The sequence below is a fragment of the Amblyomma mixtum genome, chromosome 5, assembly GCF_055824585.1.
Source record: "Amblyomma mixtum isolate Tamu chromosome 5, ASM5582458v1, whole genome shotgun sequence".
NCBI classification, from domain to species: Eukaryota; Metazoa; Arthropoda; class Arachnida; order Ixodida; family Ixodidae; genus Amblyomma; species Amblyomma mixtum.
In genome coordinates, this window is record NC_143016.1 from 61313860 (window position 1) to 61330890 (window position 17031).

The 17031-nt window shown below is 45.6% G+C and overlaps 1 protein-coding gene and 1 long non-coding RNA gene across 3 annotated transcripts in view; one reads left to right on the plus strand and one right to left on the minus strand.

Annotated features, from left to right (window-relative positions):
* LOC149342394 (uncharacterized) overlaps positions 1–17031 on the plus strand; it is a 39208-nt gene that overhangs the window by 19713 nt on the left and 2464 nt on the right. The gene's annotated exons all lie outside the window — the stretch shown is intronic.
* The window catches only part of LOC149342395 (solute carrier family 22 member 13-like), a 36390-nt gene that overhangs the window by 15861 nt on the left and 3498 nt on the right, over positions 1–17031 (minus strand). Inside the window, exons 2-5 of the mRNA XM_089544668.1 lie at positions 9789–9892; positions 8587–8741; positions 7688–7856; positions 921–1050 (exon numbers count right to left, since the gene is read on the minus strand). Of these exons, the coding sequence (XP_089400794.1) occupies positions 921–1050; positions 7688–7856; positions 8587–8741; positions 9789–9892 (558 nt within the window). The remainder of the gene's footprint in view (positions 1–920; positions 1051–7687; positions 7857–8586; positions 8742–9788; positions 9893–17031) is intronic.

Consider the following 17031-nt stretch of genomic DNA (forward strand, 5'->3'; position numbering starts at 1 on the left):
CGGACGAGAGGTGGTCTGCACGTACAGGATCGTTGAAGGGGGATATTGGGAATGCTGGGGAAAATCGGCAGTCGGCTCTCGGCCGTTGAAGAGAGAAGGTCGCTTGTACTGTGAACCCCTGTCGAAACGTCTCGTCATGCAAAATCGTCCAGCGTTTACTGGATCAGCGATACGCGATCAAATTTTGAGTAAATCTTGGTAAAACGCGCAAAGAGACTCACAACATGATTAAGGAGGCCTGTGACGCTTCCATGGGTAGATCAGGTGTTTTTTGAGTGGCACAAGCTTTTCCGAGAAGGTAAGAAAAGAGTGGAGGAAGACGACCGCTTCAGACGCCCTTCGACCAGCAAAACCAACGAAAATGTGTAGCGAGGGAAACATTTACTTAACAGTGATCGTAGAATGAGTATCAGAATGACTGCTGATGACTTGAGCATTCCTCAAACCCAAGTTTTTGAGATCGTGACAGAAAACTTATCCATTAGGAAATCGTGCGCGAAGTTGGTGCCGGGAGTGTTGTCAGAGGAGGAAAATGCCAACCGGTAGGACCTTCTTCATCATCTGAATGAGGACCCCGATTTTTTGCCCAGCACAAGGCGGCAACGCTGCCTTAGCCCCCCTACAGCCTCGACTTGGCCCCGAAAGACTTTTTTCTATTCCCGAGAATAAAATCGACGCTCGAGGGGAAACATCACGGATCGGTAGAGGTGGTTCAACAGGCCGTGACGAGGGAGCTAAACAGCATTCGGGTCCAGGCGTTCCTGGAGGCGTACGAAAACTGTAAAACTCATTGGCAGCAGCGTGTAGCTGCGGAAGGGTGCTACCTTGAAAAATTGTGATCGTTTGTGCTATTCTCTTGAATAAATTTTCATTAAATAAATGAGTCCTACTACTTTCAGAACAGACCATGTATTACTCACCGTTAACAGCTTGTCCACGTGCTCTTGAGACACATTTTTGCCATTGATGTACGCAATCCTCCGTAGGGTGGCGAGGGCTTCTTGCTTCCGATTCACCGACAAAAGCCAGCTGGATGACTCGGGAACCCACCTTAAGATGTAAAGTAGAAGTTCAGATATGGCTGGGAAGGCTCGATGGGAACATGCCAGTCGCTGAAAAATCCTTTGGAACCGCTTGATAGCAGTAAAACTTAATTTATAACTGGACACATGGCGAGGGAACTATCAGGCGGTATGTTATTAATCGTATTTCGGTGTTCTATACGTGTCCATTTTTTTGTACTCATCGTTTTTTTTTATTTTATTTCCTTCTGTTAACGAGTCGGAGGGGGGGGGGGGGGGTAACAGACTGAAATCAAATACTGTATTCCTAACAGTCATTACATTGGTTTGTTCAATTGGGCGTTGCGATATTTTCCACCGCTGTGCGTTGCAAGCACCCGCAGCAGTTGCCAAGTAAGGTTTTGGTTGTTTCATACATTTCCGCAGCCTTTTGCCGTGGTGGCTCAGTGGTTATGGTGCTCGGCTGCTGACCCGAAAGACGCGGGTTCGATCCCGGCCGCGGTGGTCGAATTTCGATGGAGGCGAAATACTAGTGGCCCGTGAACTCTGCGATGTCAGTGCACGTAACGAACCCCATGTAGTCTAAATTTCCGAAGGCCTTCACTACGGCGTCTCTCATAGCCCGAGTCGCATTGGGACGTTAAACCCCATAAACCAAACCAAAGCGTAACAGAACACAGGCGAAAGTGCTATGTGCGCCTGTACAATGGTGAAAGAAACCATGCTTTCGTTTGCTTCAGCCAGCAGAGAGATATGCGTCAATGTCAAGCATGTGAGCTTACTAGGTATAGCCACCAAGGTCGAGTTATTACGAAGTACTTTGATCTATGTTGCCCTTAAGTAGCTGAGAAGTAATGCGCGTAGCTCAGTCAGCGCTGCATAGACTTTAAATATTGTCCTGTTCTTTTGATTTGTTATCGTATCTTTGTTCGGTTACATGGTGCAGAAATAATGCAAGCAGTAGCTAACGAGGCCTGACAGAGCTGAAAGTGATTGGTTTGCATAAAGATCGATTTTCGATACTTTCGTGTGCAAAAGAATGAGCAGTGTCGCACTCTAAACATAATCTCCCTTTGAGGTAAAAACAGCCCCACCTGCCGACATTCAGAGCAGTCCACTGCAGTTTTGCACCTTCGTATACTGGATAATTTGAGTAGTTCCCACTGTCATTAATCAACATTGATTTACATCTTGCAAAACTTCAGGCCGTTCCATTTTCCACTTGTGGCCACGACAACTCTTCGTCCTTCACCACAAGCCATTGAAGGAGAAAAATGAAACAGTACAGCACATGGAAAGTAAGGCGGAATGCATCCACTTCGTTTTCAGAGGGGGTTCTCAAAGAATTTCATCCGCAGTAGTGCGGTACACCATTTACAAGGTAACAACGCCATTGTCGGAAAAAAATAGACCCCAAAGTGAGTAAGAAGGATTCTTATGAGAAAAAAACAGCGCAGGAACAGGGACACAAGAAAAGAAGACGACGGGACAGGCGCTGATCTAGCAACTGAAGGTTTATTGCACGGAACACGAAAAAATTGTGTCTCTGCTCATGCGCTGTTTTTTTCTCAAGATGTTCCAACTCGCTCAACTCGCCGTTTTACTGAAGCATTCTTATATTCTGCGAGAAAATAAAAAAAGAAGGAAGGTTGTGGAATATCTAAAATAATATATTGCGACGGCTGTTAGGGTATTCAGGGCATAAACTTTCACTCGTTGGCCTCAGATGGCATTTCTATTGTGTGGAATGCCGCATTCGAAAGGAAACCGGCATAAATATGCAAAAATGAGTAAAGGTCAAAGTATTTTACACCGACTAGGAACGTTTTGTTTGTCGAGCATGCAACAGCCAACGACAAAAACAGCTTTGCCATTCTGTTCGTGAGATGTTGCATTCAACAGGCCACGGGATGAACTTGTAACTATGAGCAAAGATGCGGAGGTTTCGGGCATCCCGCCGTTAACTCTGTGCTACCGTTGCCAGCTGCCAGCCTCCCACAATGTTCTCCTGTTTTCTCTCTCTCTCTCTCTCTCTCCTCCCCCCCCCCCCCCCCACCCACCGCGCTCAAAGGAGGCAAGTGTATGGGTGAATTATCATTATCATTCGGCTACAGCCCCTCCCCGTCGGCCCCAGGGCCTTTGCCCATTGAAGCATTTTGGTGGGATTACAAGACTCGCTCGGCGGTCGCGCAGCGCCTCTTTTGTGTCGTTTTCTATCTTCTTTTTTTCACTTCCCTGAATTTAGTTACGCCCTGCAGCTCAATTTCTTTATCGCAGTTTTTTTCTGGCGAACCCGACTTCCTCTTACTATCATGCCACGTGTTGCAGCCCCCGTGCCTGGACAAGCAACATTTTAAAGTTCACCTTCGCCATCTCTCCACATGCTGTCCACTCTCCCCACTTCCCCCGGATTTCGTTTTGCTGGGCTAGCCTATTCCTTTTCAACATTTTTTTTTTACGCCAACCACATTAATCCGCTTTCGAATGCCACGTGTCGCATACCACATACCTGGACAATAATCTTTTCAAGTCCACGTTCCCACTATGACCATCCTTCCCACATCGCACCTTCCTCATCATCGCCTGTGCTTCCCGCTCAGAGCGAAGACCCTACGTAAACCCCTGCCAAGGGTCAACGCCTTTCCCAGACGAAGACATGTGCACTTGTCGAAACCTTCTCTAGTGATGTTAGCCTCTCCCTCAACCCCTCCTCACTGTTTTTGTGTGTTTTCAAGAGTGACATCTTCCTGCCCTCTCTCTACCGTAGCATACTAAGCGTAAATTCTGACAGCTACATATATGCGCCAAAGTAGCTTGGATACAAACTCGAACGCCACAACCGCACAGTTCATGCACCCACATGTGTGCATCCACCTGTGCTACTATACTTGTAGGTTGTCGTGATGGCAGAGGTTTTCCTGCTTAGCGTTCACATAGCTTCTCTTCGTTCTCCTCTTCCTGCACCTCACAGGTAACTTTCACAGCTGTATATCCGTCCGCCAGCTGAACAAGCCCGAGTGCGAGCTGCAGTACAGGGTTTGCATTTCCGGGATGCGTGCTGCCTGAAGGCCACGTGTGAACCCTACAGGTACGACACGTGGTTCACCTTTCGAGCACGTGTCTATTCGTCACCGTTCAATTGTTTCTATTAAAAGCCAGGATGTGGCTTCGCGCTCAATGGTACCTTTTTTATTTTTGCGGAAGCTCTGTGCATTCTGCGCCGACGGTGCCAGCCAAATAAATGGCTAGTTAGTAGCATCCTGTTTGTATCGGGGAGCTGACATTTGTCACCTAGCCAACAATTCTCTCCGGGTATTCTCCTCCAATAGATCGCAGGGGGCGGCTTAGTGATTTTTAGCATCCATGCCCTGTGCGTGAGGTGCGGTGTTCGATCCCCAGTATCGCACGTCGGTTTTCCTATAAGCACAAGATTTACTCTTTTAATTATTAGATTTTAATTACCACGTGGCTGATGCTGCGTAACTAGCATAAGCCTATCGATCACCTCTCTACTCAGACTGTACATTCCACCACAGCTCGGCAAGCGGAACCTGGGTCTCACAAGTCCCACAAGCAACCTCCGGCAAAGTATCAACGACTTCGAATGATGTCGCATTGCTAAAACATAATGGAATGAGCTGTCCCTGTGTTTTTCGAAGCCAAAAACTTTCGAACAAGGGTGATGTGTGAGCATGCACGCTTCATGAAGAAGAAGGCAGTTGTTCCTACTTCCGTTTGTATGGACATCTGTACCGAATGCTCTCCCCTAGGCTTCAAAACCTCACTGTAAAAATTCTAAATGACGGTCTGTCGAAGAGGCACGAATTCTCTATGGACAACCCCATGCATGTCGAAGAAAACAACCAGCGTCTATTTGACATGACTGCGAACTTGACGCGCCTTTTCCGGACGCGGTCAATTGGGCGACTTTCAAAGCGACGGCTGCTGTTATTTTTCAGGATCATAATATCAGCGCTTATGATAGTGAAAATGAAGCTGGCGTCGTCTCTGACTTGTCTGAGTTTCATAGAGAAATACACGATGGAACTTCTGTTCGTCGCTAAGGAGCTTGGCACAAATTTGTTTGAAATGGATCTCATATGTTCAGAAAGTCCATCAAAATGCGCTCAACAGTCCCGTATGACTGTCCTACCACATACAAACAAAACATCATGGATATTTTACCTGCGATCTGCAAGGATAGGCTGGAGAGCTTCTGCTACCGTTTCCGGTGTTGTGTTTGTTGCCGGTTTTCCGGAACGCTCATCGTCATCGACAGACATTCCACCTTCTTTGAAGCGTTTGTACCACAAAACACCTTGCCATCGCTATGGGCCGTGGCATTACCACCTAAAGCTTCCTGTTGTATGCGATATATTCCTGCTGTAGCTTCGTTATGTATGAAAGAAAACTCTAGGCGCATTCTTTGCTCCTTAAAGACCGTGATATCGATTGAAAGGAAAGGCGCCAGATCACTGCAACATACGTCAAAAAATCACAACGAACAAAACAATACATCCACTACGCTGCAAGACTGCCGGCCAACTTATACCCGAGGTGGACCGCTCGCTAACTCTAGCGGCGGGAAGGTGTGCCCTCTAGGTTAGCGCGAAGTGCTTAAATTGTTCGAACTTTGGGTAGCACTCGTAGACGGCTGCCCGGAGGTTTACACCCTTTTGTGATAGTGTCGGGCTGCAGAAAAACTGCTCCCAGAAAGCACCCCATAGGACTGAATCCGAAACCGGAGCATCATTCAAGCTAGAAGCACATTCCTATCCCTGTGGATTTTTACCGCGCGCCGCCGGCGTACACCTCCGAATGAGATCTCTCCTCCCCTTTATTCTCCCTCCTATAACAAGGACAACGTACCATCCTACGACCAGCAAAAGAATTTGGTCATCAGTTTCTCGACCAGGAAGGGGTCTCAACAAAATAAAATCTGCCTTCCGTACTTAGCCCATCACATGCGCAGTCCTATGCGACCTTCATACCAACTGAACTGTCATGTGTTTATTGGGTCAAGAGAAGCACGTCTCCTCTTTACGAACGGCACTTCCTTTTAACCTAGTGTTAAAGGAACACTGAGGAGAGCTCTATTAATATTTTTTATAGCAAAATCCGATAGTTCGACATTTCATGGCTTTGTTGCCACTTGGCCGGCAGCGAAAGATGCATTTATTTCTAAGAAATTTGGATTCGAAGTTGAAAAAGTTTTTCCCGCCGCTCTGATTCAAACTTGGGATTCTCCTATGACGACACAGGACTAAGTGACGTGAAACATGACGTGCACATTACGTAACGAAGACTCCGTGATTTCTGGCCGCCAGCAGTGCGGCCCAGCAGCAGCCGAAAAGAAAGCTACCGCCGGCCGCACGTTGAAGGCATCTATCGGCTATTGCGGCCGTCGCTTCGTTTACGTTTGCACCGGCGTTTTGCCAGCGTTACAATGGATCCCGTTCTCGAAGTCGTCAACGAAGTTCTCGCAAATAGACACCTTTAGCATACCCTGTACCTTGTTTACCGCTAGCGGAATACCGGGAGCCCGCATACCGCTGTGAGCAGGCGCTGATTGGTCCCGGCGCTGCAGGAGCGCGCGTAGCTGTCGGGTACGTGGCGCCATCTGGCGACGTCAAGGAGATTTGCGCATGCATTTGCTGCGCCTCAGTGATTCGTGGCTTCTCGTGTCCTAGTGTTGCTAGAACTATTGGTTCTAGCAACACTGTTTTGTCCTATGACGTCATGAAGCTTGTACTTGCGAGTTTGGCCTGTGGCGGCGATACCTGTATTTTGGTTCTTGCTCTTTTCTACGTTACAAGAGCTTTGTTGTCAGTATGAATGGCGTTTTTGTAATCAGGAGCTGGTATTCTGTCGATGCAAGTCAACTTCAATTTCTCCTCAGTGTCCCTTTAATAGATGGAATGATTACGCACGACCCCATGCCTTGCGTTAGGATGATACATACTTCTCCCAGATTTCTCAAGCTCCTTTATCATGCCACCCTTTCAGGATTCACGTGTCACGGAAATTGAAAGTGCATGTGCTCCTGTTATAATGCGTAGCAAGATTCCCTTTGTGCTTCGGCAGCCCGCGCTTGCACTTACGCCCTCCTATCCTGATGAGGTACACCTACAGAGGCACGTAGAGTTCTGTCACGAGGAAAACTTCCAGGCTTTCTCGCAGTTTCTAGAGCTCAATAAGTAGCACTGATAGTCGTGCTTACCCCTGTGACCGACGCTGCCACATTCCAGAGGGCACTGCACATGCGCTGAACTTACAGTGCGTATGTTGAGCATCAAAGGAACGGGTGTTGCATCTTTTAAGAAATTGCGCGATTGACAAGGCGTGCAGAGCCAGACTTACTAAAATGACAGGCGCTGAAGACCTCGGAGCATGAACCAACTCACTTACACCAAAATCTTCATTCAGAATGGTGCTTATTCATACACTTCACCCGGTACAGCCATGCTTCATTTGAGTTCCTGGTTCTGCTAGCGCATTGCGTTCTCTCAACTGATGCAGCTTCTGCTTTCCCGACACTCAAAATTGGCTTGGTAACGTCATACCCGAACACTTACGCGGTCATTCGCGACTGCGGCGAGTCATGTGGAGGCCGTCGTAAAGCCGTTGGAGACAGACAGCATTAATCACCAATGGCGTTCACTCACCACGTGACTAGAAATAGCACGACGCCGGAGCAGGTGCTGGTCACTATGAGGGCTCGCCAACTCTGCAGCATGTAAGCGTACCAGGGAAGCATCGCCCCTAGTGTGCTCCAGGTGACACTCCATATGAAGGCGATCAGCGTTCTCTGCTCAGCTACGCTGTACTCCGTTACTGCGTCAACGAAACGTCGTACAGCTCTAACGGGTGACCTGAAATGCTGGCTTTGGGTGGTGCCACCCTTTTGCAAAAACTAACGGGGGAACTTAAGGAACTCACGTGGTGGAAGCATTCCAATTATATTGCAACTTTATTTCAATCCTGTTGAGTTATTTTGCAGCTGGTGCACTTGTAACTACTATTACTGATTATACTCTTGGTTAACATATCGTATTTTCCCTCCTTTAATGACGCCACACCGTTTCGACAAATCGCGAGTTTCGTAACGCCGCCACTTCTTGGGGGGCGCCGGGTTTTCGTGTCGATGAGTCATCTAATGCTTTTGCAATAAAAGGATAGACCTGCGACATGAAATAACGCTTCCAATAATATAGAGCTTGAAGCAGGAAAATGAACGGCCACTTCGGGATATGACGTTCTTGAACATTGAAGAAAAAAAGCACCGGATGTTTACAAGCTTTTTGGTAAACTGCGAATTTCAGCAACAGCCGGGGCTGAGGCGAACTGCTAATGTTTAGTAATTCTCAGCATGATTATGGTGCCACGAAGAGCGACAGTGCCCTGGCTAGTCGGCGTAGGGTGTCACACCAGTCACCCCTCTCCTTCATGCCGCTCCTCCTCGCACTCATTCACTTTGCGCAGACGACGACAGGTCATAAACTAGCAACTGCCGCTGGGAAATTATTTGCCCGATATAGTCAACGCTTAAGGCAATTCAGCTTACCTAAAACGAAGATTGTGGCTGTGACAGGAAATGGTCCCATGGCAGCGAAGAACTTGAGCGCCGTGTATGCAAAGAATTTGGAGAAAAAGGCGCTCAGCAGATTGCAAATGGACGAAACCATTACGAGCAGCAGCGCCGTCTTCTTGCGACCGAACCTGCGAACGAAGCAAACGGATCCCTTTCTGCCTATACGGAAAAGCAGAACTTTGCGCATCCTGTTATAGTGGAACCGCAGCGTTGAAAGCGCAACTGAGGCGCAACTAGATCATGCATTCATATCAGTTTTCACGGTAATCTTACCTAGGTACAAATTATCTTCGGTTCCTTCTGGATATAGCAAAAAAGACGAATAATATTTCCCACTAGTTCTGTCGGATAGTCCGTTACGCAACATAAGAATTTTTACATCCACAATGTTAATTCCACGCACTACTCCACGCGAATAGGCTAAGTATTACTTAAGTAGAAAATCTGACGATTGTTAATGTTACTTCCTGGGGTTAGCTATCGCGCATTCAGGGTTGTCGACATGGCCCTTCTCTATGTTTGCCTTTTTTTCATAATATTTTGCACTGCCCTCGTATTCTTGTAATGTTCTTACCGGCAATTCATATCATATTTCTCAGGTATTTGTTCTCCACTATACTTCTGTAGTGTTAACAACTACAATTTTTCCGTTTTGAACAAGTTTTTCTTGATCACTTCGGAAGTTACTTTGAAGATTTGCTGCATTAATTTGTCTCCTTGCGCCCCGCCGCGGTGGCTCAGTGGTTATGGTGCTCGGCTGCTGACCCGAAAGACGCGGGTTCGATCCCGGCCGCGGCGGCTGAATTCCTTGAAGGCGAAATTCTAGAGGCCCGTGTGCTGTGCGATGTCAGTGCGCGTTAAAGAACCCCAGGTGGTCGAAAATTCCGGAGCCCTTCACTACGGCGTCTCTCATAGCCTCAGTCGCTTTGGGACGTTAAACCCCAATAAACCAATAAACCAACCAATTTGTCTCCTTGCAACTCCTTTTTGCTCGAGAAGTTCCGACAGAGGCGTTTTGTATGGGACGCCTTTTTGTCTGCTGCCATTTTCTTTTACATCTTACAGCAAATCCATAGAAAAATTTATAAAGACTGATTTCATTAGCACCTGAAACATTTCTACGCAGTAGCTGCGTAACAGTTTCGAAATCATGACTTTGTGTCAATTGTCCTTACTTATCTGCGAGAAGTCCGGAGAATAAGAAACCTGTCATTGATCCTGTCCAGAAAGCAGTATGAACAGCGTACGTTTTCCAGCTCTCAGCGCATATCCAACCATTCTGCAAATGGGTGAGGAAAAAAAAAAAGCATTGTTATTGTGAGCAGAGATTGGCACAATGATACCATTAGGACACCTTCTTCTTTTTTCTTAGTGTCAAATTGTACTAGCTTTCGGCTGCAAGCCGCCCTTAGCACCAGTTAAGGAAGGGAGGCAGCGATAACATTGGCAAAGACGCCTATTCTAACGGCACGTAACTGAGTAATGCAAGAAGGAAGCAGAATCGTAAGTAGCCCTTAACCATTTTGCAGAACGAACTGCCTTGGCAAGTTATTTCTTCGTTATTTTTTCGTTTTCAGTTGTATACAGAGTTTGCCACAGATGTGGCAATTTATGTGTGGCAAGCAGCAAATGTTTGGAGCTTTCCAATCCTTTATTTTTTGGTGGTAAGAATGGCGTGGCTCAGAGGCTAAAATAATTCGAAGTCTTGAGCATACATCGAACTAGCACGTGCAGTGTTTTCCTTTCAACTCGAAGAGATCATTCATAATATATGGATTACAACCCTGGTTTTTCTGTCATTGCTAAACTAGGATGCTGTTTTTACTTTTTGTTCGAATCCAGGAATCGTTGACTGCGGTGATATGGCTAGAGATGATTTGGCGCACGCTTTCAAAGCTGGCTGCGCTGTTGCCAAAACAACACGTGCGCCGCATGTCGCAGGTGACTTTATATTTCGAGATTTTTGACCATGTCTGTTGTCCAGGATTTGCTGCATTTGCATTTACAAAGCGGCACAGGTGCTCTTGTCCAGAGGATCAGTCGGGAGAGTTCACGTGTCGTGCGCTGGACAGTAGCAATATATCCAAGAATCTATGACGTCAGCGAGGGAAGGACCACCCCTTGTGGTAAGCGCTCAGGCTGACAAATGAAAAATAAATAAGAAACCTTGCGCGTGCATCGCCTGCATTTTTAGTGCGATAGCACCACTCACGAGGTCACAACGGCTCACCCGTTTGTGTGATGCTTGGCCTTGAGGGTGACCTTAGGCCAACCATGAATAAATAAAGCAAATATTACCGCGACGGAATTCGAACCCGCAGGGGCGCGAACCGATCAGCTTCGCTGGCCACTGCACGAGAGCACTAGGCCGTCTCGCTTTATTTTAAACATGGTATTTATTGCTATGACACAATGTTTTATGTACATCAGCTATCTACAAGCATTAAGAAAAAGTGGCACATCAGCACACATAAGCAACAAAGCACGAGAAAAGAGTGAATTCGGAGCGCACAGCTAATACATCATAACACGACACATCTTAGCAATAAAGAACTAGAAAAAAGGTAATTAACAACACATCACTAAGGGTCAGTACCACTCCGGTTCATACTCGGTCTGGGCATACAGTTCTTTTAGGCGTACAATCATTCTACAGAAATGGTCTTTAGTAGAAACAGCAGATTCACAGTGTCGGTCTATCATGCGTGTTTTCCACAGGCTGCGCAATCCAATTAGAAACAACATATATAAGGGTTCGTCGACAAAATGTAGTGCAGTCAGAAATTGTACAGAATACGGCGTCATATTATCTTTTTTTTTTTCAATGTCCCTTTGCATGAAGTCCCAGAAGAGTATTTCATCTTTACAATTGATGATACAAGGCTCAATAAAGCTACAGTTAACCGCAGACACGAAAATACCCATTTTCTCTAGCCGTGTTTTAACAGATAATGTCTCAGTGTGTAGCTTAAAGAAAAATATTTTTTTTTGTTTTTGGCCAAGTACTAGGCCATCGCAGCTGCCGATCACGCCTCGTATTAAACTGCAACACTCTCACGGTGTGCATTGCTTTCTTCATCAAATAATATGGCTATCAAACTAACATTCGCGCTTCGATCTATGTGGCGGTAGTGACAGATTTGCGCTGCACGCGTTGGCGTGGATAACGCTGTGGCAGAAACGCGTCACTGGAGCACAGGCCGCCGGCCTACCATGGGCACATTAGCATTGACGATGAAAAAGTTGAAGACGCGCATGACTGGCTCCCTGAATAAGTGGACACCTCAATCGCGCTTTCAGTGCGTGGCGGTGGTGTCCACCTGCAAGAAAGTGTTCTTTCGTGCTTAGCAATGCTAAACCGGTAGGCAATATTTTTTTCTTAGATCGTGGTTCTAAATATATATCGAAGTGCTGATTAACTTCTATTTCGCCAATGGCTGAACGTCAGCGCAATTGCTTCAGGTACATTTGTTTCAATGGCAAGCACATCACGAAAGAAGGAGCTCTTTTTTTTTTCTTGCTAATCAAAATCAAGTGCTATGACGTCATTTACCACAAGACGGACACTTTAGTGTGGTATCCAAAGAATGCAACATGTAACTCTAATATATTCACTAACATCAACACTTCAGAGTGTTAGCTCCCTTGAATGTTACGTTGTCCCGCGCGTCGCCCGTACAGAATAAAGCTGCGTGTGGATGAAATATCGTTTCTCTACACATAGTCAAACACTTTGTAGCGCAGAGAGAAACTTTCCCTTCAGAGACATGCTTTCTTCTTCCTTTGTTTTTTCTCACGTGCGGCGTGCCTGACGCCGGAGTCTCGGCACTTCAGCGTGACACTCTTTTTTTTTTTTTTTATTTATTGCCTGACTTCGGCAAGAACCACAGTACACAAATACACTTACAGAGCGCAATGAGCAATAATTAACAACACTATCCGCCCGGGGGTGCGTGGCTTCATCATATTAAAACTCCTTAAGCGTCACCAAAGGCTCGACTCTTTCGAGCCACTCGGGAGCTTCAGGAGCAAGTTTCTGAACTTCAATATACTTATGCATGCACTCCCGAAAATAGATCCGTGCTGGCCGTGCATCAGGATCGCAATGATATCCTGCCATTCTGGAGCGCCAAATACAATGGAGGCCCATTAGCATAATGAGGTCGAATGGTGTCCCATCCTCACTCTCTACAGGCAAGTACCGAATACCATGAGCGTCGAGCGGAAATTCCTTTTTTAAAGTCCGTTGCAAGATGTCCCAAAAGTATACCCCCTCCCAACAGTGCAAAAAAACGTGGTCTATTGTTTCTGGTTGTTTACAAATTAAACAATGTGATCCCCAAGGTAGAAATAACTGCTTCCTTTCCAAGAATTCCTTTACTGGTAGTGTTCCGGTATGTAATTTAAAGAAAAAAGTTTTTGCACTTGACGGCACCTGCATCGCCTTCACACGCTTAAGTACGTCGCGTCCCTGGCCTCCATTGTATAAGGCCCTGTACATAGGTTGTGGAAGAACTACATCGCACAAATCTTTATACAACTGCTTCCTGCTGTCTTCAGCGTGACACTCGGCAATAAGCGAGAAGTGTTTGATGGCTAAAAAGCGCGGTATTAGCTTGACGTCATCAAACCTTGATGTGGCAACAACCAGCCAGCAGTAGACTCAGAAAGGCATGCAAGCCATCACAAGCAGCAACGGCCTTTCGAAGGTTCCTCCTACTGAGTATTTCAATTGCTGCCCAGCTTTTTTTTTTTAAAGGGCAACTGCAGCACTTTTTTGAGAATTTCGCAACATTCAAGGATACAGATCTTTATATGCTGTAGGTAAAGCATGCCAAGTGTTTTTTCACTAGCATTTAAAATAGTGACGTAATCGACGATTGAATTTTGCGCTTCTCCTCAATGCACCGGAGAAGTGCAGAGAAACTCAGCGTGACGTCATGGAAGGTATGATTTCAAATTACCACTGTCGTCAGCCACACCCTGCCCTGACGCGTTAGACGCTGCCAAACAACTCTCGGCAGGGTTCGCCTTCGGTGGCGTTGGTTTTTTTTCCTTCAAAGCACGCGTTTGTGCGTTGGAAATGTACCCATACCTTCGATGACGTCATCATGCGCCCCCCACTTGGCGTTGTGCGCTGCGGAGAAGCTGGAATGGCGTCCGGATTTTAATCGGCGATTACTTCACTATTTCAAGTGCTAGCCCAAAAAGACTTCGCATGATTTGCCTGCAGGTTTCACACATTCGACCCTCTTAAGCTCGTTGATTTCTAAAACATATGCAGTTTCCCTTTAAGCGCTTGCGACAGAACACATCTTTCGCACGTTTAGTCAGCCCATGTTGCGTACTTCTCGAAGTTTTCCTGGTATAAAGGGACGTGCAAGATTTAACCTGGAGATTATTCGAGCCCAGACGCAAAAGCCAATCTCGAACATTACAGGCGTTATCATTTGTGCTTAAAGCAAATTATGAGATGAAAATCAATGGCATCATTTATGAATGCAACCACTTCCAGAAACCTCGTCTGTGAAATACCTTGGAGTTCAGATAACTAATTGCCTAAACTGGGATGCTCACATCAATATTACATGCGGGAAAGCTCTGAAGACTCTGTGGTGTTTGAGGCGTAAACTGTCAAAGGCCCCAAAACATGTCAAACTGGCAGCGTATAAGGCTTTGGTGCGGCCTCGTCTGGAATATGCTTGTTGCTTATGGGACCCATTTACGGCCAAGAATATCTCCAAATTAGAAAGAGTGCAGAGGACAGCGGCCCGTTTCATTTGCAATCGATACAAACGAACAGATAGTGTATCAGCTATGATCAATTCTATTGGCCTAGAATCTCTTCAGACAAGGCGCACTGAAGCAAGATTGAAATTTTTGTTCCTAATATATAATAATCTGATTAGAATAAACACCCATGATTATATTACTCCTGTTTCACGAGCAAGTACGCGTTGTAACCATGGAAAAATGCTGCAAGAATTTCGTGCATACTCTAACACAGTAAAACACTCATTTTTTTTCAAATCAATAGCACAGTGGAATGAATTGCCGAAGTGTGTAGTGAACAGCCCAAATGTGGAAACCTTTGTCGATAATTTCAGAGCCTTTTCTATGTGAAACCCATGTCTTTTTGGTTTCTTTTTTTCGCATTATCGTTTGCTCTTGCATGAAGTTTGTGCATATCTTATGTTTTTTTATTTGTATCTGTGCCCATGCCCGTGCTCATGCCTGCTTGGAGTCGAGCGACTCTGCAGTATGAAATAAATAAATAAATAAACCCTCATTAATGGTTTCTACGTCAAGACACAAGGTGCTGCTTTCTATATCTTACAGCTTGGTATGATAGCTGACAGGGATCAACGTGCACATTCAATGCAAAGTGACGCTAATGCATGTGCATGGCAAAGATGCTTAAAGCCCCTTTTGCATGAATTAAAATAGAAACATCTGCGCTAGCGTGTATAGATGTAGAGCACAACACAGCACTATGTAAAAATTATGGCCAGTTAAAATTTGCTGTTGATATCTCAACAGAGACATAGTGACCATTAAGTTATATCAGATTGTTAATTGGAGAAGAGACGTGAAGCTGCAAAATAAAATTCCGATATTGTTGTTACTCCAACCACAGACATGGCTGCAATATTTCTATGTTTCGCAGGTCCGCTTGTCTTCTATGAACAGGTACCTGATCATACTTTTTAGTCATAAATAAGGCTGTTCGAAGGTCTATGGTTAACAGATAATATATCAGTCGCAAATAAGTTTTTTTATATAAAACAAGGCTCAAGGTGTTGCTGTTCTCTAAGTGCAGCCTGTCAGGGCGGACATCTAACACATGGAGATGATGGCACAATTCAAAAGTATTAAGCACCTGCGTAGCGGAAACGTAAAAATCTTTTGGGGTACACTTCCATTAACAAACGTCTAGCTACATCTTAAGATCCCTTAGGCAGGTAATTTTATTAACAGCCCAAGTGACTCATCCTAATGAAAGGAAGATACTTTTCATATTTTGAAGTCACATGTTCAATTACTTCGGTAGAGCAGTGCCGAATTAGCCACGGGAAGTACGTTTATCATGATTTGGTGAATGAGCGTCGATAAGCGGTTGCATATGGATATAACTTCGTGAAGTGTTTCTCCTCGTTGTTTGTAAATAGGAAACCCTAAGTTATAACCTCTAATTGTATTCTGGGGTCAGGTATTGGATTTCTAATAAGCCACTGGCTGCCGAGGGCTATTAGCAGGTCCTCCGTACTCTTGGTCACGGCGTCACTGTCATGGACCTTCTGTGAGCCCTGTATTTCCTTGGTTCGGTTCCTGCCCAGAAAGAATAGCGTTCAGGCCGGTAGAGTGCTCCTACGGAGACAAAGAAATCAAATTCCCATACACTCTTACGAACAAGAACAGAAGGGAGCAGCTGGCATTACACTTCTGCAGCGAACTGAGTGCGAATGGCCCAAAGCTGAAGAGAGGCCATTTTTATTATGCACAACTTCTAGGCCAGATGTATGTGTCTGGATTAACATGGGATGGTTCCGTTGTGTTTGGAAAAGAATGCATAATAAATGAAAGAGTTCGGATGACTGACAGTGAGTGTGGAGACAAGAATGCAGACCTTGATTATTTTCATTTCACCACATTAATGATACATTTCGAGAACGGTAATTAAAAGTCAGCCGCTCTGCTTAGCTGGTATGCAAACTGGTTTGTTCAGATTTTAGAAGTCTGTTTGTAGTCGCTTGAAGTTATGAAAAATTCTTGAAAGTTTGTCAGAAATACACAACTGTCCACAATTCGTTCGAAAAAAGAACGAGCCAAGCAGGAAGGATGCAGTCGAAGATGTGAACAACGTTGATGCGCAGATTCCTCCTTTCGACATGAATTCTGTGTGCTTCAGTTGCGTGCATTTTTTAAATCTTCCTCTGCAGTGAAGTTCTCACACCTAAGAAATGATGGGATGCCCCGCCTCTCACTCCTATTGCATAAGTGCTACTATCAGGAAGCCTTTGTCACTCATAGCAAATCTCCTACACCAAACAGGAGGTCCAAACGTCCATTTTTGATTAGAGACTCCTGGTCAGACACAAACCTGCTGTGAACAACTCTGACAGAAATGTAGCAGTCCACTTGGTGTCACACCAGCAAGTTCTTTCACCGTGTGAGTTGATTTGAAACGCGAGTAGAGCTCAGACTCCGGGACAAGCAAGGTGGGCACATCGCATCGTACTGTAGTGCCATTGAGCATGACAAGTGTCGATGAATGCCTTTCAAGGAAAGCGTCTGGCACTGTCGCATTGATGGCCTTTCATGGCTACCAAAATGACAAGCATGCCAGCTGTAGGTACCCCCTTTGTCAAAAGTAACCGGGCACAGGTGGTTTATTTCTCAGCCGCGTAGCGAAGCACT